Source organism: Schistocerca nitens, chromosome 5 (assembly GCF_023898315.1).
Source record: "Schistocerca nitens isolate TAMUIC-IGC-003100 chromosome 5, iqSchNite1.1, whole genome shotgun sequence".
NCBI classification, from domain to species: Eukaryota; Metazoa; Arthropoda; class Insecta; order Orthoptera; family Acrididae; genus Schistocerca; species Schistocerca nitens.
This window is the reverse complement of record NC_064618.1, coordinates 355,924,785-355,950,420: the sequence shown is the minus strand read 5'-3', so window position 1 is coordinate 355,950,420 and position 25,636 is coordinate 355,924,785. Positions and strand designations below refer to the sequence as shown.

The 25,636-nt window shown below is 40.2% G+C and overlaps 1 protein-coding gene across 1 annotated transcript in view; it reads left to right on the top strand.

Annotated features, from left to right (window-relative positions):
- The window catches only part of LOC126260454 (dynein axonemal heavy chain 6), a 1,163,459-nt gene that overhangs the window by 270,908 nt on the left and 866,915 nt on the right, over positions 1–25,636 (top strand). Inside the window, exon 50 of the mRNA XM_049957783.1 lies at positions 13,715–13,864. Coding sequence (XP_049813740.1) covers positions 13,715–13,864 — 150 coding nt within the window. The remainder of the gene's footprint in view (positions 1–13,714; positions 13,865–25,636) is intronic.

Genomic DNA, 25,636 nt, shown 5'->3' with positions numbered 1-25,636 from the left:
AAATGGGTGCATAATCCTTGACAGTAATGAGACCCAGCAGAGTAACCATGGGGCCCTTAGAGTACCACAATATGGCAGCTGAAATCACCATTGAACCTGTGCCACATTTCACTCAGCCTGAGTTTGGAAACAGTATGAAATAAGACTCATCCAAATGAAGGACATTCTTTCATTGCTACATGGTCCAGGTTTATGTTTTCGGTGCCACATTTCTCTGTTACTGGCATTTGAATAACTGATGAGTGATACTGGAATTCCAGCTAACCCTGTAATTCCCTGCTTATGGAGCTCAATTCATGTTGTTTTTGTGCTGTCAGAGTTCACAAGTGTGACATTCAGTTCTACAGTGACTTTTGGAGGTTTTTGTTCTGTTTATTTTTCATCAAAATTCTCTTCAGTGACCATCTGTTGTGATCATAATATCTTCCTGCCTCTGCTGTATACGATATATATCTTTGACATGATTTCTGTGGAAACAATAAATACTTTGGCTACTTGGTTATGAAAGCACCCAGCATATGACCACTGACAATTTACCCATGTTCAAATTCACTCAGCTCTAATACAATGCACTCACGACTACACAGAACACTGTTAGCACCACATCTGACATATGCAGCATATTCAGAGCACTGCAGAGGAGCCATTTGGGGTAAAATACAATAGCACAACCTGCAGGCTTAGGTAGCATCTGCATTTATGTTCAAGCATGCATTTCTCACTGAGTTTCCATATTTTTGTCGAGGCACTGTATGTCATTAACAACATGGTTATTTATGTATGGATAAGACTATATGATTTATGACTAATACTTGCTTAATTGTCTAAGTTGCTCAACACCCCGACAAAATACAGACATAATAAATCCATTGAAGTGTAAGTAAACAATGAACTGAATTCATTATTTGAGCACTTACATAGTATTTTATTCAGGCTAAGTAAATGACTAAAAATGTATATTTTATGACCCCATGCAGAAATAAACTTGGTATTGTTTTATTCTTCTTGTGTGTGCAAGTGCCTACAATGACATATACACTTACATGTATATTTATTTAGTTACCTTTTCACAACTTCCAAGCTGCATAAGGCATTGCACACAGTTACACAGGTATATTATGTTGTATCTGTTTAAATACAGGCTATATTGGCCCATACATAATTGAATAGTTACCATATTTACTCGAACCTAAGCCGCACTTTTTTTCTGGTTTTTGTAATCCAAAAAACCGCCTGCGGCCTAGAATCGAGTGCAAAGCAAGAATCGAGTGCAAAGCAAGCAGAAGTTCTGAAAAATGTTGGTAGGTGCCGCCACAACTAACTTCTGCCGTCGAATATATGTAGCGCTACACAGGCATGCTTTGTAGGCACAGAGATAAATACTGGCGCCAAAACCTCTGCGTCAGTAAATAAATTAAAAAAAAAAAACGTGGAAGACGAGCTTTTTTTTCTCCGCCCCCAGTTTCGACCACTGCATTTTCATACATTATCCAACGAAGTAAATACAAATTCCGTATTGTTCATCTTCGAAAGTAGCAGAATTTCAATGTACTACGAAAATCCGACTGGCAAGACTGTTGCTAATAGGAACCTGATGAAATGTGAATCACATGCAGTATTCTCTTCACCATAAGAATAATACAAATATAAACATTTTGCCATGTATTCTTTCGTGTTTGCTGCTATCTCATTTAAATCCTGTCTGCCTAATAAACTACAAAACTAGAGTGAGACAACAGCAAACGCGGAAGAATATATGTATCGTGTCATGTTTATATTCGTATTATTCTTATGCCTAATAGTGATACAGTCAGAAATGAAGCACGGCAACTGACTAGATTTTTAAATCTAAAATGACTAATTTCTGTGCAGAATTTGATGTAGTAAAGAAGCGGCCGCAAAGATTTTCAAACGGAGAAAGATTTTTGGCCAAACTCTCGTTCAGAACATGTTCTATCATACGCAGTCTATTATTTGGTTCTTGTTAATCATTATCAAAGAAAGCAGCAGTGTAAGTAACAACAAGTAGCAGTCACTTGCCATTGTTTCACTAATGAGACAATTCCTCTCTTTTTTTAATTGTAAGCGGCGGTAGCGCGCACAAAAGCAAGCCATGCTGCGGGCGGCAACAGACTGTAAACACGCACTATCAGAATGCGACAAACCATGCATGACGCAGTACAGTAATGCATTTTCAGCTTAGAATGATGTAAACACCTATAACAAAGAAAACGGCACTTATCAGATCAAAGCAAAATAAGCAATCGATTCAAACCAGACGAAGCACTTGAAAAAGGAAGGGTACCCGTATAAATATGGACGGAGCGCCTGACGCATAACAATGGCTACCTGGTAAAGCTTAACTGCTGAGCTTACGACTTGAACCAAACTATTGTAGCTGTATCGTCTTTCATTCGACCTAAATTGTGTCTCATATTACAATGGACCAACTTTGTTTCGATTTGAAGGTGCGGCCTAAAACTTTTCTCTCCCCTTGAATTTCGAGTCTCAAATTTCAGGTGCGGGTTAGATTCGGGAATTTTTTTTTCCCTTGATTTCGAGTCTCATTTTTCAGATCCGGCTTAGATTCGAGTGCGGCTTAGATTCGAGTAAATACGGTACATACTTACCTCTGAAAGGCATGTGTCAAGCTGCACACAGGCACATTTAAAAGACACTCACATATACATTGCGGGCACATGCTTCATCAGTAAAACAGACACATGCACTATTCACACACACAGACACAAACGCACACACACACACACACACACACACACACACACACACACACACACACACACACACACAAGCAAGCACACCTCACACATGCCTATTGTCTTTCTGAGGTCATCAATTTTCAACTGCTGCATCTCACTTGCTAATTTTCTCATAAAAGATTTTCCTACATGCATAATGGTGTTTTGCATTTTTCTTCATCTACACCAAGAATATTTGAAGAGATTCCATTCCTGGTTCCACAAGAGCAGTTATGCGATCATGTATTATGTTCATCACAATTGATCCTGGCTTGCTAAATATTTATATGCGGGGGCAGCCAGTATATTGTTTTCATTGAAATACAGTTTGCAAGGTTTATTTACTCTCAGATCATACCTGTATCAGATGGCTTTTTTTCCTGAAGAAAAAAAGAAAGCCTTCTGGCTGCAGCAGAATTACCTCACATCATTATACAGTAGTTTAGAAGTGTATAGAAAAAGGCATAGGCCCATAGTAACACAGATTTTTATTTCCTAACAAAGTACAACTCACCAAATAGGTGTTGCGTACATTATTTCTGTGAGTATTCCAGTATCTTTTTGGTGTCAAGTTGAGTACGCAGAAATATGAGAAAGTCTTTGCCGTAACAGTCATTACCTGCACCAATAGAGAATAATCCTATATCTCAGTTTTACTATTGTTTAATGTTACTTAACTCTCTTGAAGCCAGGAAGATGCTTCCCCATCATAAGGTCATTCATTTGCGCCATAACATTTGTGCCATTGTGGGAAGTGAAATGTGATATTGTCAGCATATATTACTATTTTCATAGATAATAAGCTAAAAAGAACATGAACATAAAAAATGGACAAAAATAGTACAAGCAACAATCCCAGAGCTACTTCTATAGTGACGTGATTCTGTCGTGTATTTATTTGTTTTTTGAGTCTGTAAAACCATTTGTTATTCTTAATACTTTAATTTTATTGACAAGGATATTGTCACATAGTGTCAAAGACCTTTTTGAGATTAGTCAATGTGGCATGTGTATGTTCATTTTGTTAAAAATCTCTCTAAGACAAATAAGACAACATCCTGCCTTCTTTCATTGTGGACTGACCAGCATGAAATCTGTACTGAGCCTGATTTAAGAGGCAGCTATTCAGCAGGCTTTCCTCTGTAAGCATCACTCTATTGGCATTTTCTTCAATATAAGTAAGGCATACAATACTAGCTGGAGACACTGTATACTCACTCAATTGCATGAGTGGAGCTTTCGTGGGCACCTCCCCATTTTCTTTAAGTCTTTCTTGTCTCAGCCCGTTTTTTCGGACCTAAGTTGGTGCCACACTCTCTGATTAATTTGAGCAGGAGATTGGTGTCCCTCTGGACAGTGTTTTAAGTGTTACCCTCCTTGCCACAGCCATCAACAGTATTACATCTACGGTAAAGAGTCCTGTACAGTGCTCCTTATTTGTGAACGATTTTGGTGTTTTCTGCTCCTCCTCCAGTGTTGAAATGGCGAGTCATCAGTTCCAATTTACAGTGCAGCAGCTAGAGGAGTGGGCTGCAGAGACAGGTTTTCGGTTTTCTATTGATAAGTGGGTTTGTCTTCATTTTAATCGTTTTCGTTGACTTTTTAATTTGCCTGCCTTGAAGATGGGGGACACCATCCTACATTCTAGAGAGACAGTGAGGTTTCTGGGCCTCAATTTTTACTCCAGATTGTCGTGCTTGCCACACCTGTGAGATTTAAAGGCCCAAACCCTGAATGTGCTGAACATCCTCAAATGCCTTAGCCACAGATTGTGGGGAGCGGACAAGATGCATCTCATCCAGTTTTATCGGGCGTTTTTGCACTTGTGGCTGGACTACAGGTGCATGGTGTTTGGGTCAGCGAGGCCCTCTTCTTTGCAGATCATTGATGCTGTCCACCATGAGGGAATTCGGCTGGCCACAGGCGCTTGTCGGACCAGTCCCATACCCAGCCTCTGTGCTGAGATGGGGGAACTGCCACTTACCATCCACTGCCAGCTGCTCATGGTGAGCCAAGCATGCAAGTTCCTCACAGCTCCAAATTCACCCACACACCATACTGTTGTTCATCCACATGTGGAGCGCATCTTTTCCATCTGTCCACAAGCCACGATGCTATTTGGGATTCATGTGTAGCATGTGCTGAAGTCACTCAATGTGGTGCCAGTGCCACCCCAATTCCAAGATTTTAACCATCTGCCACCTTGGTTACTGGAGCAGTCCATAGTGATTTTAGATTTGGTGTGGTACAGGACAGATAGCACTCCTGATTCCGTTTTTAATGCGGTCTTTTCTGCAATTTTATCTGAGAACCACGGCCATGTAGCTGTTTTTATGGATGGGTCTAAGCAGGGTGACTTCATTGATTGCTCTGTCATCTTCCCAGATCATGTCCTCAAGGTCAGACTGCCTCCCGAATTTACCATCTTTGACGCAGAATTGTATGCAGTCCTGTGGGCACTGGAGGAGATGAGACATTCTCCCAGTGTTAGATTTCTCATCTGTTCAGATTCTTTGAGTACCCTTTACTCTCTCCATGATTTGTACCCAGCAGATAAAGTAACCCACACTATCCAGGATGCCCTCCTCCAACTACAGCAACTGGGGAAGGAGGTGTCTTTCTGCTGGGTACCAGGGCACATGGGAATTCTGGGGAGCGAACGGGCTGATCGAGCAGCCAAGGAGGCATGTCATGACCGTAAGGTCTTTCAGTGTGCTGTCCCCCTGCATGCCCTCACCTCGCTGTTGTGGTATAAAGTCCTATGTCACTGGGAACACGAGTGGCTAGAAGTGACAGACAATAAGCTCCATTTCGTTAAGCCTACAACTCGGCCATGGTGTACTTCCTTCCAGCCATGTCAATGGGATGATGTCCTCCTTACTTGTCTTCGCATTTGTCACAGCCCTATGACGCATGGATTTTTACTCTGGCGAGAGGACCCTCAGATCTGTGGTGCTTGTGGCATGCAGATTACGGTACACCACACTTTATTGGACTTCATTTTATTTGCTGACCAGCCGACTGCAGCGGATTTGCTGGCAGATCTGCAGTCTATTTTATGCAATGATCAAACAAATATGTTTTGTGTTTTAAAGTTTTGTGCCAGCCACGGTGGCCAAGCAGTTCTAGGCACTTCAGCCTGGAGCCACGTGACTGCTATGGCGACAGGTTCGAATCCTGCCTCGGGAAAGGATGTGTGTGATGTCCCTAGGTTAGTTAGGTTTAAGTAGTTCTAAGTTCTAGGGGACTGATGACCTGATGACCTCAGATGTTAAGTCCCATAGTGTACAGAGCCATTTGAACCATTTAAAGTTTTGTGAATTGTCCCATGTTTTTAACAACATTTTGGGGAGATAGTTTTAATGTGTCAACAGGGTGGCTGGCTCACCCAAGTTTTTTGTAAGTGGTCAGCCGGTCTCATTTCCCTGTGCTGTTATTTTAGCTCTGCTGTATTTTGTTTTCCCTCTGTTTTAATTTCTTGATTAGCTATCTTGCCTCCTCATTGGTTTTAGTGCATGTAAGAGTGCCTGTGCGATAGAGTAATTGTGTGGTCATTTTGTCTGCATGCGTGTACGACATTTTTCATTCTTATCCACATTTGCTTATGTTTATCATTGTTAGGGCCCTGATAACCTCACTGTTGGGTGCCCATAAGATCCTCAAACCGCACACACACACTAAAAATATTCATTTACTTGTTTCTTTTTTTAGTATCACCTCAATGATTTTAGATACTACAGAAATAGGCCTACAGGAAAACCATTTTTGTCAATCATCCAGTATATTAGGTAGCATGGGGTATGGCTTGTTATGTCTATAATACATTGCATGGTAAGTTTAGAAAGGCACTTGATAGACTTTGGTTCTTTTGATGTTGAGATCTGTTTCTATGTCCACAGCAGAAACAGATTTCCATTTGAACCCATTGTGATTGTGCTGGCCAGCCAGAAAGCTGCTCTCACGAGTGATACATATTGTGGGTTCAATATGATGTAGTTTGGTAGAAATTCTGGGAATCTCAGACAGTGATATCACCAAGTGTCCAATAAGGTTCAATAAAAGCTGTCACCATCAGGGAGGGGAACCTGAGAACAAACCATACAATCTTACGATAATATGAATTGTCAAGTTACCATTGGATACAAAAGTTGGATTGTTATATCAACATCAGGCATCCAGCAGTTTTTTGTGAGATGTTGGGTGTATGCTAGACTTCATGCCAATGTTACAAGTTGCTTGTGAGACCAATCATGGGAACAATCAAGCAAAACTGGAAGTAGTGTCAGTGACACAACAAACTTCTGGAGGCAAGCAAATCACTTATCCCTGAGCACTGCGTATATACAATAGGAAAATGAGATACAAGATATGTATCATGAATCACTTATGACTGAGCACTGCCTGCAGTATAATAATGAAATGAAATACGAGATATGTATCTTGTGCAAATTCCAAGTTTGTAGGGCACCTTTATTAAAGTGTCTGTCAAGTTAAGGGTGTCTGAAAACCTTGTAAACAATAATGAAGTATTGTCTGAAAGAAGCTGCACAAATATTCAGTCAGATCTTGATAAGATTTCAACATGGTGCAGAGACTGGCAACTTGCTCTGAATATTCAAGAATGTAAAATTTTGCTCTTCACAAAATGAAAAAAAATGTAGTATCCTATGACTATAATATCAATGAGTCACTGTTGTAATTGGCCAACTTATACAAATATTGATTGATTGATTTTTATTGTTGTAGAGACCTTAGAGACCATCTGAGGCATTACAAAAGTCAATATTACACGGTATAAATGTTACACAAATAATTACAAAAACAAGAAAAATATTACACAGTATAAATATTACACAAATAATTATGGTACCTTCACACAAATACAAAACAGAGAAACTTCTGGTACAAATTGATATTGCATAGTAAATTTAGCCAATTACAGACTTACTCATATATAGAAACATATAAAAACTGATCACTAAGTGTAGTCATACCATATTCTTTGCCTCCCTTAAAAATTTGTCAGTTTCGTAAATGGTGAGCTCAAGAAGATTTTTTTTTTTTTTTTTTTTTTTTTTTTTTTTTTTTTAAATTGGATGATCCCTGATATGTTGGGGTATGGCATTAAAAAATTTTATGGACTTGTATAAGAAGCACTTTTGTGTTTTTTTATAGTTACATCGGAAAGAAACTAGGTCCTGCTTGTTTCTTGTGTTATAATTATGTCGCATATCATACTGTTGATAACTCGGACAGTTTTCCTTAATATGCATTACACACTGTGGTATAAATATTGATGGCAGGGTCATAATCTGTAATTTTTTAAAGCTTGGCCTACAGTGAGCTCTGGGTGCCAAGCTACATATCAGTCTTATTGCCTTCTTTTGTAGTTTGAAGACATTAGCTGCCTTGCTTTGATGTCCCCACAGTATTGTACCATAGGAAATGTGACTGTATATTAAAGCAAAATAAATCACTTTAAGTACTGGCACGTTTAGACAAAGACGCAGCTTCCTTAGAGCAAATATTCCTTTGCTAATGCTGCTTCCAATTTTTTCTATATGGCTACCCCAGGATAATTTTGAATCAATTGAGATTCCAAGGAAATTAACAGCATTTGAGCTCTGCTCAAGTTCAGTGTTATTATTCCACGATACATACAACTCTTGTATTTTTTTTTTCGGTTGACACAAAGGGAATTAGCTTTACACCAATTTTCAACTTTGACAGTGCACTGGTCTGCTTCATATTTCACCTTCTGTGCTGTTTATGCAGTTATACAGACTGCAAGATCATCTGCAAATAAGTAAGTCCTAGTTGACGGCCCAACTATGTTACATGGTAAGTCATTTATATAAATAATAAATAGAATTGGCCAAGTACAGAACCTTGTGGGACACCCATGCCCACAGGTAAGTAATCTGATTCTGCACCATTAAAAACCACCTTCTGCACTCTATTACTCAGATAAGATTTTATCAATTCCAGAGCACTTCCTGTAAAGCCATAGAATTCCAGTTTGTTCAATAAGATTTCATGAGACACAGTGTCGAAAGCTTTTGATAAATCAAATAGTTTATTCTGAAACCACTAGCTTGCTTTCTAGTTGCTTCACACACTGTGTTAAAAGTGATAAGGCAGATTTAGCAGTTCCTAACCCTGTTCTGAAGCCAAATTGACTATCAGTGAAGATTTTGTTTTCTTCAAAGTATTTTATTATTTGAATATAATAGAGGGAAACATTCCACGCAGGAAAAATATATCTAAAAACAAAGATGATGTGACTTACCATACAAAAGTGCTGGCAGGTCGATAGACACACAAACAAACACAATCATACACACAAAATTCTAGCTTTCGCAACCAACGGTTGGATTGGCACAATTGAAACAGACCTAAAATTATCACAACTTGAGAGGCTGACTTTTTTGTGTATTGGAATGACTTTAACAAACTTTAGTGCCTTTGGGAACTGAGCCTCCAAAATACATGTATTTACTACATGTGTTATCAATTCTGGCAGTTGAACTGAATCACACTTTAACATGGCTGAACTTAAACCATAAACGTCATTACTAAAACTGTTCTTCATTTTCCTCAGTATATTAGTAACATCCTGTACCTTGACCAGTTTAAAGCTAAATGTACTTTCAGGCTTTGTGGTGTTTCTCAGGTAGTATTTATGGTCGCTGGCTATATTGGAAGTGCCAATCACCTTTATTATTTCTTGCACCTTCTCAGTGAAGAATGTATTTAACTGTGCAGCATTCAGATTACTGCTTTCAGCCTGTGAAGTCATTTTCCTGTTGCACTGACTGTTAATGATATTCCACATTGCACGTGTCTTATTTTCAGGTGTTAGTGTTATATCTTCATTTTTTTTTTACGCCTAGCTTCCTTTAAGGCCTGTCTTAATCTTTTCTTTTTCACTGTGAGCATGTCTTTAAATACTTGAGAACCTGTACTTCTATACCAGTCATAATATTGATCACACTCCCTCTTGATCTTCAACACCTTTTCATCCTTGACCTTATTTACTCTAAGTGCCTTTTTATTATTTAGTAACTTAATGGGAAAGGACATCTTAGCATATACAGAAAAAGTAGATATGAGTTCTTCCACCTTTCTATCTATTGCATGTTCTCAATAAACCTGCAACCAATTACTTTTATCAATATGAGACTTAAACGTATTTAGATTATCATAATTGACCACACATACTTTCTTTCCTGCCATGTGCACTGAGTCAGTGTTACAATTTCTTGTTACATCTGTTCTAAGAAGTAGTGGCCAGTGGTCAGATACCCACGTCTTAATTACCTCTGACTTGAGATGCATTAACTCATTTGATACAACTATATTGTCAATACAGGTACCAGTACCTTTATAATGTGGCCTTGTTATTTCAATGGTTGTAATATAAAGACCAAAAGAATTTAATAAATTATTTACATATGAGTTATAGATAGTGGGCAACTGAAAATTCAAATTGAAATCTCCACAGATTAGTATCCTCTAGTAATACATACAGATGGTCTCACATAAAGACACTAACTTGTTAACAAAATCATCTGTTGAATTGCCTCCAGTCTTAGTTGAGTACAAAGCTGCAACTATTAAATTTAAATCTGTTAACCTAACAGCTGCAATATCACATAACATTTCTAGAGATAATGCTTTAACTTTTGCTGTTTGTTCATATTTAATCCCTTCTTTTTAGAAATATAACACACCCACCATGATTTTTATTAGTTCTACAATATTTCTCAACTAGGGTGTAGCCCTCAGGGCAGTATAGATCTATTTCATCATGCTTTAACCAGTGTTCTACGAGACAGACTACATCTAAGTGATAAATCTCTATGACATCTTCCACTACTTCCAACTTATTAGATAAACACTGTACATTCCAGTGAAGGACATTAAAATTGTCTGATCTGTGCCTGAGTCTGTTTACCTTGAGATCTTCCTCCCCCTACCACTAAAAAATCATTTAGATGGGAGGGAAGCACTGTTTTCCGTTTACTCACCCTGTTAGTATTTGGTCTTGTTACTGGGATTAGTGATGATGCTGATTCATCTGCTGCTGCTGCTGCTGGTGGAGGTAGTGGTTCTGCCAGGACTGATGGTGGATTGTCAGCTAATGTTGTGACTATGCCTACTGTTGCTGTTGATGAGGATTGTGTTGCTTCAGTCGATGCTGGTTTTTCTGCCACTGGTGAGGGCTGTGCTGAATCAACTGATGATGGTGGTTTTGTTTCTGATATTGATAGTGGTTTTTTTTGTTGTTGTAGTTTTTGATGGTTTCACTGCTGTAGTTCGTGGTGGTTGCTGTACTATTATTTGTGGCTGGCATGGTAATCTTGGTTCTACTGTTGTTATCATTGTCTCTAAAATTTTAAAGCTGAGAAGTCTCTTTCCCTTTCCGTTTAAGTGCATACCATGTCTTGTAAAACTGTCTCACTGTAGGTTGTTACCAGGTAGAAATTGAGCGTTTTCATACATTTTACATATGTTCTCGAACTGTTTGTTGGCTTTTGTGATTTCTTTATTTACACACGAAACATTTATGAGGTCGTGTCTATGCGGAATACCAATGATGATCATTGTTTTACTCTTATTGGTATTCATTATTTCTTTTAAGTTTTCGAGGGCACTCGATAATTCATTTTGGTAAACATCATTGGCTCCCCCCACTATCACTGTGCATTCATTTGCATTTGATGAAATTCCAGCTTTTATGTTGTTTGTAATTTCGTGCATAGGTGCTCCTGGTTTCACGTAACTAGATGCGTTTGTACCATGTTCATAACGTAAAATTTTTGCAAGTCCACGCCCATGGCTATCCGAGTATATGTTTACTTTGGAAAATTTCGTTCCTACCTTTCTCATCGAAATTATAGATTTACTTTTGGTTTTGTTTTGATTTGCATATAATTCTTCAGGTTTTTTGGCTGTTTCTAAAACACTGAAACTGTTTTTTAATGGCACTTCGAATATGTTTTCACTTTTTTTCCACGATTGAATAGTTTAGGTCTCACAGACTCGGCATAGCTTTTGTTTGGCGTAACATGCGTCATATTTGCACTTTTGCATGACTGTAAATATTTCAAGTCTTGCCGTAATTTTATAATATCATCACACAAGATGTTAGTAATTTTTTCTTTTATGTCTATTTCACGAAGTATTTCGTCTTTGTTTCTCTGCAAAGGTCCGCATTTTGAGAGGTGTTCACTGTCACTTTTACTTGCACATGGATTTGCTTCTTCTTTTCTTCTAGTGTTTTTTATTATGCTATGACACGGCACGCACATATTTTCGTACACTGCACTATATTTCTTGCACAGAGAGCATTTACGCACACGTTTTTTGCCATTATATATGGAGCTCACAAATCGTAAATCTTCATGCAATTGGTTCTAGAATATTGCTGATGTGTGTGGGAGCCATACCCGATAGGACTATCAGGGGATATTGAGCGTGTTCAGAGAATGGCAGCACGAATAGTCACAGGTTTGTTTAATCCATGGAAGAGTCTCATAGAGATACTGAAGGAACTGAACTGGAAGAGTGTTGAAGATAGACATAAAATATCCTGAGAAAGTCTATCAACAAAGTTTCAAGAACTGGCTTTAAATGATTACTCTAGGAATGTACTAAACCCCCTATACAGCTCACATAGGGATTGTGAGGATAAGATTGGAATAATTACTACTCACACAAGGGTATTCAGACTATCATTCTTTCTGTGCTACATAAGTGAATGGAACAGGAAGGAATACTAGAAACTGGTACACTGGGACATACCCTCTGTCATGCAGCTCATGGTCTTTAGCATAATGTAGATGTAGGTGTAGATGTAGATGTAAAAACAGGAACAGAGAATTCAAATTAAGCAATGTTTTGGACTCAGCACTCATTTTATCAAGTTCTCACCATGCATCTTTAACATCAGAACCAGGAAGCACTGAGTAGTTTCACAGAAAATTGGTATTGGTGCAGGAACCATGCATATCAATGAGTGCAGCATTTTTCATCATCAAATTCAACTATAAATGTTGGTACAGCAACCAACATTTCTTCATAGTGTTATTGAAGCTCTGCTTGTTAACACAATAAACCATGGCTTGGTGCACATGAAAATGGTAACTTGGCTGCGTTTCAAAATATTGTTTGTAAAATGGAACTCTCTGCACTACCAACAGTCATGCTGATAAAACCTCTGAAATATCATCTGCTTGTGTCTGTATGTGTGGATGGATATGGGTGTGTGTGCGAGTGTATACCTGTCCTTTTTTCCCCCTAAGGTAAGTCTTTCCGCTCCCGGGATTGGAATGACTCCTTATCCTCTCCCTTAAAACCCACATCCTTTCGTCTTTCCCTCTCCTTCCCCTCTTTCCTGATGAGGCAACAGTTTGTTGCGAAAGCTTGAATTTTGTGTGTATATTTGTGTTTGTTTGTGTGTCTATCGACCTGCCAGCGCTTTTGTTTGGTAAGTCTCATCATCTTTCTTTTTAGATATATTTTTCCACGTGGAATGTTTCCCTCTGTTATATATATATATATATATATATATATATATATATATATATATATATATATATATATATATATATATATATATGTGTGTGTGTGTGTGTGTGTGTGTGTGTGTGTGTGTGTGTGTGTGTGTGTGTGTGTGTGTACACACATCAGTGACCATGTGCACAAATCCATCCATGAGTTATAAAATATTTTCTGTATTGTATATGTGTTACTAGTTGATGAATAGTATATCTTTTGCCTAGTATATCTTTCACCTGTCTTCTGTTTAACACACACACACACAATACACTATTTTCTTTTCTACATTGAAAGAGAAAAAATTTTCATTTTTTTCGAATTCCTATTTACAAGTTTTGTACAGTATGAAAAGTTGAATTATGCTTTCTTTTTAAGGTTTTTGTCATTTCTAGGGCTTCAGTGTAACTTTATCAGCACTTCGTAGTGTGGTAGATGGAAAGCTAACTGAATATCCAAAAATACTCAGCAAGTTTGATGACCAGATAAACAGAGACATAAGTTCATTATTCTCTGATGTTGGAGATGTGAAGGATGAGGTTACGGTAAGTAATGCAAAAATTGAGTCTGTGAACAATGATATCCTTATGCAGAAATTGGAATATGATTGTATAGTTACTGCAGCACAGTCATGTTTTTTAATATAGTATACATACATATAAGTGCATATGCATGTTATGAAACATTGTTTATCACTTAGCAATAGGCACCCTGAATCATTCTCTCATAGCATACTGCACAATTTGATTTGGAAGCCTTTGTTGTTTCTATTTTACAGTAATAATCTCAAGTTTGCACTCTTACAGGAGACAGTTGTTGTCCTGTATGCTGATGACACAACTAAGTAAAGCTGTTGTCAATCTGAAAATTGATTTGAACAACAAAGTACTCTACTAGAAAAAGACCTATTGGAGTTTGTATGTCCTTGTCTTCCTGCAATCTCTCAACTGACTTATCAGCCAGTTGTAGAAGGACGTACAGCTTTGTGCAGCAACCCAATTACAGTGCAGCTTGGTGTTTTAGATGTGAATAAATCATGTCACGAAAAGACAGAACCAATAGGTGAAGAAAAGAACCACTGCCCCATTTGAGGAGAGTGATTAGGAACTGGTAGTTGGTTGGATAGCAGGGAGCGAGATAATGTGATCTGATTGTTTCATCATAAACATTAAGAGAAGATATTGATCACTGACAGAGTTAAGAGGAGAAGAGTCTTCAGTAGGACTGGGAGCAGGAAGTGTGCAACACACTTCAGCCTCAATCAGAAAGCATAGAAATGTGTAAAGTATTAGGAAGAGGAAAATGCTGCTGTTAGGTACTAGCATTGGATGATTTGTAGGCCCTTTGTTACAGGAAAGTTTAGTAATAGTGTACCAGGTCACCAGCATATTCAAATAAAATGCAGAACCATGTCAAGTGATAGAGAACTTAAAGCTTTTACATAAGGATTTTACAAAAGAGTACTGTAACACAAGTGGCAACCTGAAAAACATAGCCTCTTTGAGTTTTGGCATTAGTATATATTTTTTTGAGCTGTGAGGTGGATTAATATGTGGTTGTAAATGGAACTGATGATAACAAACTTTGTGGATGTTACTCTGCCCCATCTGGATGGGGTTTCGCTAGGCATGACCTACACCTAAACAGGGGAACATTGGTGCAGCAGATTATGAGAAAGTGAGGGTGGATCTTGGGACATGATTGTGAAATTGTCTTGCGGAAGAGAAGAGAAGTAGAACCTAGCAGCAACAGGTCCCACTGTCTAAAGAACATCTCCACCAATCTAAAAAAATATACAATAAAAACTCAAGAGATTGCATTTTGATGATTCTGACACACTGAAAGGCAAACTTCCTAAACGTCTTGAAGTAAAAGAAACCATTAGTGCAAGAACATTGGACATTTCACAGACATAACAATCCTTCATCAAAATATCAATTAAAAAAATGCAGCAATTTGAAATTTAACTCAAAACTGTAAACTTTACAATAGTTTAGGTATTTGAGCATTAGTGGAGAAACACAGAAATACTACATGTAGTGTTATTGTTGTATGAAAGTACTTACTTTCACTGTAGAACTTCTTCAGAGGGTGGAAGATTATGCTTTTATGTTAGAGAAGAAAAATGGTTTCAGGTGAGGCATGATACTGTTACAGTTAGTTGAGACAAGCACTTGGAAATACCAGTTACTGATGCAATAGAGCTTCACACAAATGTGAAATTAATCATTTAGTGTGTGCAGTGAGAACTTAGTTGTAACTTGGATACTTTTTTTTTAATAAATTGAGTAAATACTAAATAATGTTCTAAATAAAGCTCTAAACAGAATTCAAAGAATAAGAGCAAATCACTATCAAAGAAAAAAAAAGCATAATAACATACAGAGAAGAGTATGGAGCAAAGTGTAATTGACACATACCAGATATCAGTCTTTTTGAATAAGAATTTTTCAAGTATTTCTGAACAACTGTAACAAAAATTGCTAAAACAATAATAACACCAGTATATAATCATGCACTAAGTACAATAATGTTATTACCAAGGACAGAGAGTGAAGTCTGAATAAATGGATCATTCCCATCAGTTAACTTACCTGAGCTAAAACATTTATAAGTTGTGCCTCTGTATAAAAAAAAGAGAGAGGAAGTACAGAAGACTTAAAAAGTGGCAGGCTCGTTTCTGCATTTCTGGTGCCATCATTCCAACAAATAATAGAGTCATTTATTAAAGATGGATTAATGAATTACTCAACTAAAAGCAACTTTCTAAGTAAATCACAGTTTGGATTTCCTACTGGTGGAAATGCAGAATCAACCATATCAGAATTTATAAAACTGATTCTTGGTGCTCTTGACAAGGATGAGCTTGTCACAGATGTTTCTAAGGCTCTTGATACTATTGACCACAAAATTCTGCAAAATAAGCTAGAATCATTAGGAATAAGGTATATAGCTAATTACTAGTTCTAGTCTTACCTGGTATAAAGGGTACACAGAGTGAAACTTGCACCAAAATTAAATAATATTAATTATTTAATGATTTTTTTATTATTTCTTTATTTTCCCTCTCCGTTGCACCGACAATTTGAATTAATGGTAACTGGTTTAACTGTGTCTATTAATTACGAAACTGTTATCTGTGTTAAAAGTACATCGTTAGTCAAAATGTTAAATCAAAATGTTAAATTACAAAACAGTTTTCTAGCACCATCAAAAACACAACATAAGTCAAAACGTGGAACACAAATGCTAAACTGGATAAGGAGTTTTTAGCATTCTATATGTTCAAATTACAGTAATTCATTACAGTGGTTCAAACATATCTGAGTGAGTCTGCAATGATTACTTAATAATTTGTAGTTTCTGAACTATTTATAACTGTTTAGCTTCAAACATTTTACATACTTGGTAGGAGTTTATGAATGCCACCAACTGCATTTAATATGTACTAGGTTCGCTCACATATGCATGTGTTAGCTATGGTTTCATCAGAAAATAAAGAAACATTTAAAAATATCTCCTCATGTACATTCCCCCTAAAGTTTCTTTCTCATCCCTTTCACCTGCTTTGTCACACCCTCTCCCTTTTCCACCTCACACACTGTCTCTTTCCGTTTCCTCCTCCCTCTTCTCCCTGTCCACCTCCCCTTCTCTCTCTGCCCATCTCCGCCTCCTCACTCTCTCTGGCCAAAGCCGCCTCCTTCTCCCTCCCTTCCTCTCTGTCTCCTTCACTCCTCTCTCTCCATCCATCTCTTCCTACCCAGTATCTGTGTTCATCTCATCTTCCCTATTTCTGCATCCACCTCAACCTCTCTCTCTCTCTCACTATTCAACTCAATCATGCCCAACTGCATCTATACCCCCTGGATTGCAATTGATTCTACCCACAAAACACACCAGTCATGCAGGACCACCTAGATATCAGACATTAGCAATTATTTTCATCCCCACCCCCATTTCTGTGAAAGCTAGTGGGCTATTACCTTCACTGACTTCTTTTCAGGCAATATGTAGTATGTGAACCAAATCTGATCGAAATCATTCCAGTGGTTTAGGAGAAGATGTGGAAAATATATACAGGGTGGTACAAAAAGGTACGGCCAAACTTTCAGGAAACATTCCTCACACACAAATAAAGAACAGATGTTGTGTGGACATGTGTCCGGAAACACTTAATTTCCATGTTAGAGCTCATTTTAGTTCCGTCAGTATGTACTGTACTTCCTCGATTCACCGCCATGATTTCATACGGGATACTCTACCTGTGCTGCTAGAACATGTGCCTATACAAGTACGACACAACATGTGATTCATGCACGATGGAGTGCCTGCACATTTCACAGATTCAGTGACCGATGGATTGGTAGAGGCGGACCAATTCCATGGCCTCCACGCTCTCCTGACCTCAACCCTCTTGACTTTCATTTATGGGAGCATTTGAAAGCTCTTGTCTACGCAACCCCGGTACCAAATGTAGAGACTCTTCGTGCTCGTATTGTGGATGGCTGTGATGCAATATGCCATTCTCCAGGGCTGCATTAGCGCATCAGGGATTCCATGCGACGGAGGGTGGATGCATGTATCCTTGCTAATGGAGGACATTTTGAACATTTCCTGTAACAAAGTGTTTGAAGTCACGCTGGTACGTTCTGTTGCTGTGTGTTTCCATTCCATGATTAATGTGATTTGAAGAGAAGTAATAAAATGAGCTCTAACATGGAAAGCAAGCATTTCCGGACACATGTCCACATAACATATTTTCTTTCTTTGTGTGTGAGGAATGTTTCCTGAAAGTTTGGCCGTACCTTTCTGTAACACCCTGTATATATATAATAGAAGGATAATACAGGGAAAACCGAGCGAGTTGGCGCAGTGATTAGCACACTGGACTCGCATTCGGGAGGACGACGGTACAATCCCGTCTCCGGCCATCCTGATTTAGGTTTTCCGTGATTTCCCTAAATCGCTTCAGGCAAATGCCGGGATGGTTCCTTTGAAAGGGCACGGCCGATTTCCTTCCCCATCCTTCCCTCACCCGAGCTTGTGCTCCGTCTCTAATGACCTCATTGTCGATGGGACGTTAAACACTAATCTCCTCCTAATAGAGGGAACCTTCCACGTGGGAAAAATACATCTAAAAACAAAGTTTCTGTAGCTTACCAAACGAAAGCATTGGTACATTGATAGAGACAATAAAAAACACAAACACACACACAAATTTCAAGCTTTCGCAACCCACGTTTGCTTCATCAGGAAAGAGGGAAGGAAAGGGAAAGACGAAAGGATGTGGGTTTTTAGGGAGAGGGTAAGGAGTCATTCCAATCCCGGGAGCGGAAAGACTTACCTTGGGGGAAAAAGGGACAGGTATACACTCGCACACACACACGTATCCATCCGCACATATACAGACACAAGCAGGCAAAGATAGAAGGCTTCACAACGTAGGCAGGTCAGTTGGTAAATTACGTGGGTGCTTTCACACGTGGCTCTGCCTTTAATCGTGTACACCTTCCGTGTTACAAGACTGGACTAGGTGGTGGTGGGAGGGTGCGTGGGACAGGTTTTACACCGGGAGTGAGGTTGGAGAGGAAATTCTGGAGTTCTCCTTCACTGTGAGTCCAGATCATGAAGATGTCATCAATAAATCTGTAGCAAACTTTGGGTTGGCAGGCATGGGTAAACAAGAAGGCTTCCTCTAAGTGACCCATAAATTGGTTGGCGTACGAGGGGGCCATCCTGGTACCCATGGCAGTTCCCTTAGTTGTTGGTATGTCTGGCCTTCAAAAGTGAAGAAGTTGTGAGTTAGGATGAAGCTGGCTAAGGTAACGAGAAAAGAGGTTTTAGGTAGGGTGGCAGGTGATCGCCGTGGAAGGAATTGCTCCATCGCAGTGAGGCCCTGGACATGCCAGATATTTGTGTATAGGGAAGTGGCATCAATGGTTACAAGGATGGTTTCCAGGGGTAACAGATTGGGTAAGGATTCCAGGCGTTGGAGAAAGTGGTTGGTGTCTTTGATGAAGGATGGGAGACTGCATGTAATGGGTTGAAGGTGTTGATCTACGTAGGCAGAGATACATTCTGTGGGGGCTTGGTAACCAGCTACAATGGGGTGGCCGGGATGTTTGGGTTTGTGAATTTTAAAATTCCTCTGAACACTATGGGACTTAACATCTGAGGTTATCAGTCCCCTAGAACTTAGAACTACTTAAACCTAACTAACCTAAGGACATCACACACATCCATGCCCGAGGCAGGATTCGAATCTGCGACCATAGCGGTCGCTCGGTTCCAGACTGAAGCGACAAGAACTGCTCAGCCACAATGGCCAGCTTTGTGAATTTTAGGAAGTAGGTAGAAGAGTGGGGTGCATTGTGTCGGTGGAGTCAGGATGTTGATGGAGTCAGGTGAGTGGTTTTGTAGGGGGCCTAAGGTTCTGAGGATTCCTTGAAGCTCCGTATGGACATCAGGAATGGGATTACATTATCAAACTTTGTATGTAGTGTTGTCTGAAAGCTGATGCAGTCCCTCAGCCACATACTCCCGATGATCAAGTACCACGGTCGTAGAACCGTTGTCAGCCGGAAGAATAACGATGGATCGGTCAGCCTTCAGATCATGGATAGCCTGGGCTTCAGCTGTGGTGATGTTGGGAGTAGGATTAAGGTTTTTCAAGAAAGGTTGGGAGGCAAGGCTGGAAGTGAGAAATTCCTGGAAGGTTTGGAGAGGGTGCTTTTGAGGAAGAGGAGGTGGGTCCCGCTGTGATGCAGGACGGAACTGTTCCAGGCAGGGTTCAATTTGTGTAGTGTCTTGGGGAGTTGGATCATTAGGAGTAGGATTAGGATTATTTTTCTTCGTGGCAAAGTGATATTTCCAGCAGAGACTACGAGTGTAGGACAGTAAATCTTTGACGAGGGCTGTTTGGTTGAATCTGGGAAGGGGGCCGAAGGTGAGGCCTTTGGATAGGACAGAGGTTTCGGATTGGGAGAGAGGTTTGGAGGAAAGGTTAACTACTGAATTGGGGTGTTGTGGTTCCAGATTGTGTTGACTAGAATTTTGAGGCTTTGGGGGGAGTGGAGCTGGAAGTGGGAGATTGAGTAGATGGGAGAGACTGGGTCTTTGTGCAATGAGAGGAGGTTGAGGTTTGTTGGAAAGGTTGTGGAGGGTGAGTGAGTTGCCTTTCCAGAGGTGGGAAACCAGGAGATTGGATAGTGTTTTGAGGTGGGGGGTGGCATGCTGTTCTAATTTGCGGTTGGCCTGTAGGAGGATGCTCTGAACAGCCAGTGTGGATGTGGGAGAGGAAAGATTGAGGACTTTGATTAGGGATATGAGTTGACGGGTGTGTGCATTGGCTGAGTTGATGTGTAGGTGAAGGATTAGGTGGGTGAGGGCTATGTATTGTTCAGTTTGGAACTGGTTTAGGGATGGAAGGAGAGAAGGGTTACAGCCAGAGATGGGAACTTTAAGTGTGAGGCCTTTGGGGGTAATGCCAAATGTCAGACAAGCCTGAGTGAATAAAATATGGGAGCGTAATCTGGCTAGGGCAAAGCACACGTGCAGAGGGAATGTGGGAGAGGAAAGATTGAGGACTTTGATTAGGGATATGAGTTGATGGGTGTGTGCATTGGCTGAGTTGATGTGTAGGTGAAGGATTAGGTGGGTGAGGGCTATGTATTGTTCAGTTTGGAACTGGTTTAGGGATGGAAGGAGAGAAGGGTTACAGCCAGAGATGGGAACTTTAAGTGTGAGGCCTTTGGGGGTAATGCCAAATGTCAGACAAGCCTGAGTGAATAAAATATGGGAGCGTAATCTGGCTAGGGCAAAGCACACGTGCAGAGGGAATGTAAATAAAACTTAATGGGGTCATTGTGGGGATTTGGTGAGGGTGACATGGTATTAGAAGGTTGAAAGTGTAACATGAGGCTAAAGTGAAAATAAAAATATGGGGAGAGATAAAGGTGAACTAGAAAGCAAAAGGAGGTCTCGTGTGAAAAAAGTCGAAAAAGTGTTGGTTTAAGCTGAGCTATGTTGATCCTGTGGTGAACTTAGGTTGGAAAACAACGATGTGTACAAAGGTTAGGTAGTTGTGTTGCCTCCAAAACACGTTAAAGTATGGAGAAATACGGTAAAATTTCAAAAAAACTGCGTGTAAATGTATTAAAAGGACTGCTTTAGTGGTGGCAGATTATGAAAATGAGGCTAACAATTGTCTGACGAAGAAATAATAACGTTAAAACCTGTGGGAAGCTGCTAAACAATGATCGGTTATGTGGGAAAAATGGGAATGGAAACTAAATGAAAGTTGTTAGAACTAGCTGAAATGGTTGTTTAATAGGTGAAAGGAACTGAAGCTGTGAAATAGTATTCACAAGGTTACACGAGAAATGTTTGTAAACTGGAAATGGTGGATTTTATAGCAGCGGTAGTGTCGAAAGGGTTAAAAAATTTTTGGCTATGGTTTGGAAGTAAATTACGTATTATTGAGTATATATAGGCAGGATAAATTGTATGGCAGATTACGGAAAAAAGAGAAGGTGAATGCAAAGAGAAACTACTTGCACAAACCAAAAGAGAAAGTAAGAGGACAGAAAGGATTTCAAAATGCAACAATGACAATAACAAACGTAATTGTTGGGTTCAAATTAATGATACGAATGTAATAGAAAGAAACATTGCACAAAGGAAAAATATATTAAAAGGGTTCTGTGACTTACCAAATGGCAAGCGCTCGTAGATAGACAAAATAAAAAACACACAAACACATACACAAATTTCAAGCTTTTGCAACCTACGGTTGCTTCATCAGGAAAGAGGGAAGGAGAGGGAAAGACGAAAGGATGTGGGTTTTAAGAGAGAGGGTAAGGAATCATTCCAGTCCCGGGAGCGGAAAGACTTACCTTAGGGGGAAAAAGGAACAGGTATATATATATAAAAACACACACACACACACACACACACATATCCATCCGCACATATACAGACACAAGCAGACATATGTAAAGGCAAAGAGTTTGGGCAGAGATGTCAGTCGAAGCGGAAGTACAGACGCAAAGATGTTGTTGAGTGACAAGTGATGTACGAGGGGCGGCAACTTGAAATTAGGGAAGGTTGAGGCCTGGTGGGTAACAGGAAGAGAGGATATATTGAAGGGCAAGTTCCCATCTCCGGAGTTCTGATAGGTTGGTGTCAGTAGGAAGTATTCAGATAACCCGTACGGTGTAACACTGTGCCAAGATGTGGTGGCCGTGCACCAAGGCATGTTTAGCCACAGGGTTATCCTCATTACCAACAAACACTCTCTGCCTGTATCCATTCATGCGAATGGACAGTTGTTGCTGGTCATTCCCATATAGAAGGCTTTACAGTGTAGGCAGGTCAGTTGGTAAATTACTTGGGTGCTTTCACACGTGGCTCTGCCTTTGATCGTGTACACCTTCCGGGTTACAGGACTGGAGTAGGTGGTGGTGGGAAGGTCCATGGGACAGGTTTTACACCGGGGGCGGTTACAAGGGTAGGAGCCAGAGGGTAGGGAAGGTCGTTTGGGTATTTCATAGGGATGAACCAAGAGGTTACGAAGGTTAGGTGGACGGTGGAAAGACACTCTTGGTGGAGTGAGGAGGATTTAATGAAGGATGGATCTCATTTCAGGGCAGGATTTGAGGAAGTCATATCCCTGCTGGAGAACCACATTCAGAGTCTGATCCAGTCCCGGGAGGTATCCTGTCACAAGTGGGGCACTTTTGGGTTTCTTCTGTGAAAGTTTCTGGGTTTGAGGGGATGAGGAAGTGGCTCTGGTTATTTGCTTCTGTACCAGGTCGGGAGGGTAGTTGCAGGATGCAAAAGCTGTTATCAGGTTGTTGGTGAAATGGTTCAGGGATTCAGGACTGGAGCAAATTCGTTTGCCATGAAGACCTAAGCTGTAGGGAAGGGACCGTTTGATATGGAATTTGTGGCAGCTGTCATAATGGAGGTACTGTTGCTTGTTGGTGGGTTTGATGTGGACGGATGTGTGAAGCTGGCCATTGGACAGAATGGAGGTCAACGTCAAGGAAAGTGGCATGGGGTTTGGAGTAGGACCAGGTGAATCTGATGGAACCAAAGGAGTTGATGTTGGAGAGGAAATTCTGGAGTTCTTCTCTATTGTGAGTCCAGATCATGAAGATGTCATCAATGACTTTGGGTTGGCAGGTGTGGGTAACCAAGAAGGCTTCCTCTAAGTGACCCATAAATTGGTTGGCGTACGAGGGGGCCATCCTGGTACCCATGGCAGTTCCCTTTAATTGTTGGTATGTCTGCCTTCAAAAGCGAAGAAGTTGTGAGTTGATGAAGCTGGCTAAGGTAATGAGAAAAGAGGTTTTAGGTAGGGTGGCAGGTGATCGGCGTGAAAGGAATTGCTCCATCGCAGTGAGGCCCTGGACGTGCCAGATATTTGTGTATAGGGAAGTGGCATCAATGGTTACAAGGGTGGTTTCCAGGGTAACAGATTGGGCAAGGATTCCAGGCGTTGGAGAAAGTGGTTGGTATCTTTGATGAAGGATGGGAGACTGCATGTAATGGGTTGAAGATGTTGATCTACATAGGCAGAGATACGTTCTGTGGGGGCTTGGTAACCAGCTGCAATGGGCGGCCTGGATGTTTGGGTTTGTGAATTTTAGGAAGTAGGTAGAAGGTAGGGGTGTGGGGTGTCGGTGGGGTCAGGAGGTTGATGGAGTCAGGTGAAAGGTTTTGTAGGGGGCCTAAGGTTCTGAGGATTCCTTGAAGTTCCACCTGGACATCAGGAATGGGATTACCTTGCCAAACTTTGTATGTAGTGTTGTCTGAAAACTGATTCAGTCCCTCAGCCACATACTCCCGATGATCAAGTACCATGGTCGTGTCACCCTTGTCAGCCGGAAGAATGATGATGGATCGGTCAGCCTTCAGATCATGGATAGCCTGGGCTTCAGCTGTGGTGATGTTGAGAGTAGGATTAAGGCTTTTCAAGAAACATTGAGAGGCAAGGCTGGAAGTGAGAAATTCCTGGAAGGTTTGGAGAGGGTGATTTTGAGGAAGAGGAGGTGGGTCCCGCTGTGATGCAGGACGGAACTGTTCCATGCAGGGTTCAATTTGGATAGTGTATTGTGGAGTTGGATCATTAGGAGTAGGATTAGTATTATTTTTCTTCATGGCACAGTGATATTTCCAGCAGCGACTACGAGTGTAAGACAGTAAATCTTTGACGAGGGCTGTTTGGTTGAATCTGGGAGTGAGGCTGAAGGTGAGGCCTTTGGATAGGACAGAGGTTTCGGATTGGGAGAGAGGTTTGGAGGAAAGGTTAAGTACTGAATTGGGGTGTTGTGGTTCCAGATTGTGTTGACTAGAATTTTGAGGTTTTGGGGTTAGTGGAACTGGAAGTGGGAGATTGAGTAGATGAGAGAGGCTGGGTCTGTGTGCAATGAGAAGAGGTTGAGGTTTGTTGGAAAGGTTTTGGAGGGTGAGTGAGTTGCCTTTCCGGAGGTGGGAAACCAGGAGATTGGATAGCTTTTTGTGGACTGCATCATATGAGATTTGAAAACTTGAGAACTTAAAGGTGGAAGACAAGCTAATAAGCATGACAGATACTACTGAGAAAACATTATTGCAGAGTTAATAAGAGTGGAAAGCTGAGTGCCTTATACATGATAGACAAGAGGGGAATAGAAAGGTCAGGAAATGAAAGATATAGAAAACTGAAGAGAGTGAAGAAAAAAATAGTAGCTGAAAATAAATGCTGAGATTGAATAAATAAATAAATGCAAATTAAGGCCAGTTGGATAGTGAGAACCAAGGACGTATTGTAACACCATTTCTCATCTGTGTAGTTATGTGAGACTGGTATCAGGGGTGAGAATCCAAATGCAGATGACATGTGTTGTGAAACAGGCACTGAGATCATGATTCTCTTGTTGTAGAGTATGCACTGCAACAGGATATAGTGTGTTGCCAGTGTACATCCTTCGCCTATGTCCTTTCATTCTAACTGATAACTTAGTGGTAATCATACCAATGTTTGCCACTACACACCCTTTACCTATGCCCACTCGTTCTAACTGATAAATTAGTAGTAATCATACCAATGTAGAAGACTGAACACTGTTTACATAATAGCTAGTACATGAAATATGTCATTTTGCAGGAGGCTCTCCCTTTGATATTATTATGTTTTGGTAGTTACAGGGCTGTTGTAGCTGGTGTTAGGAAGGCCCATATGGCAAGTCTTACAGCTTGGAAAGCCACAGGGTTACAAGGCAGAGGACAGGGAAATGGGTGCCGAAGGAGCACAGGATCTGACTGTGACATCA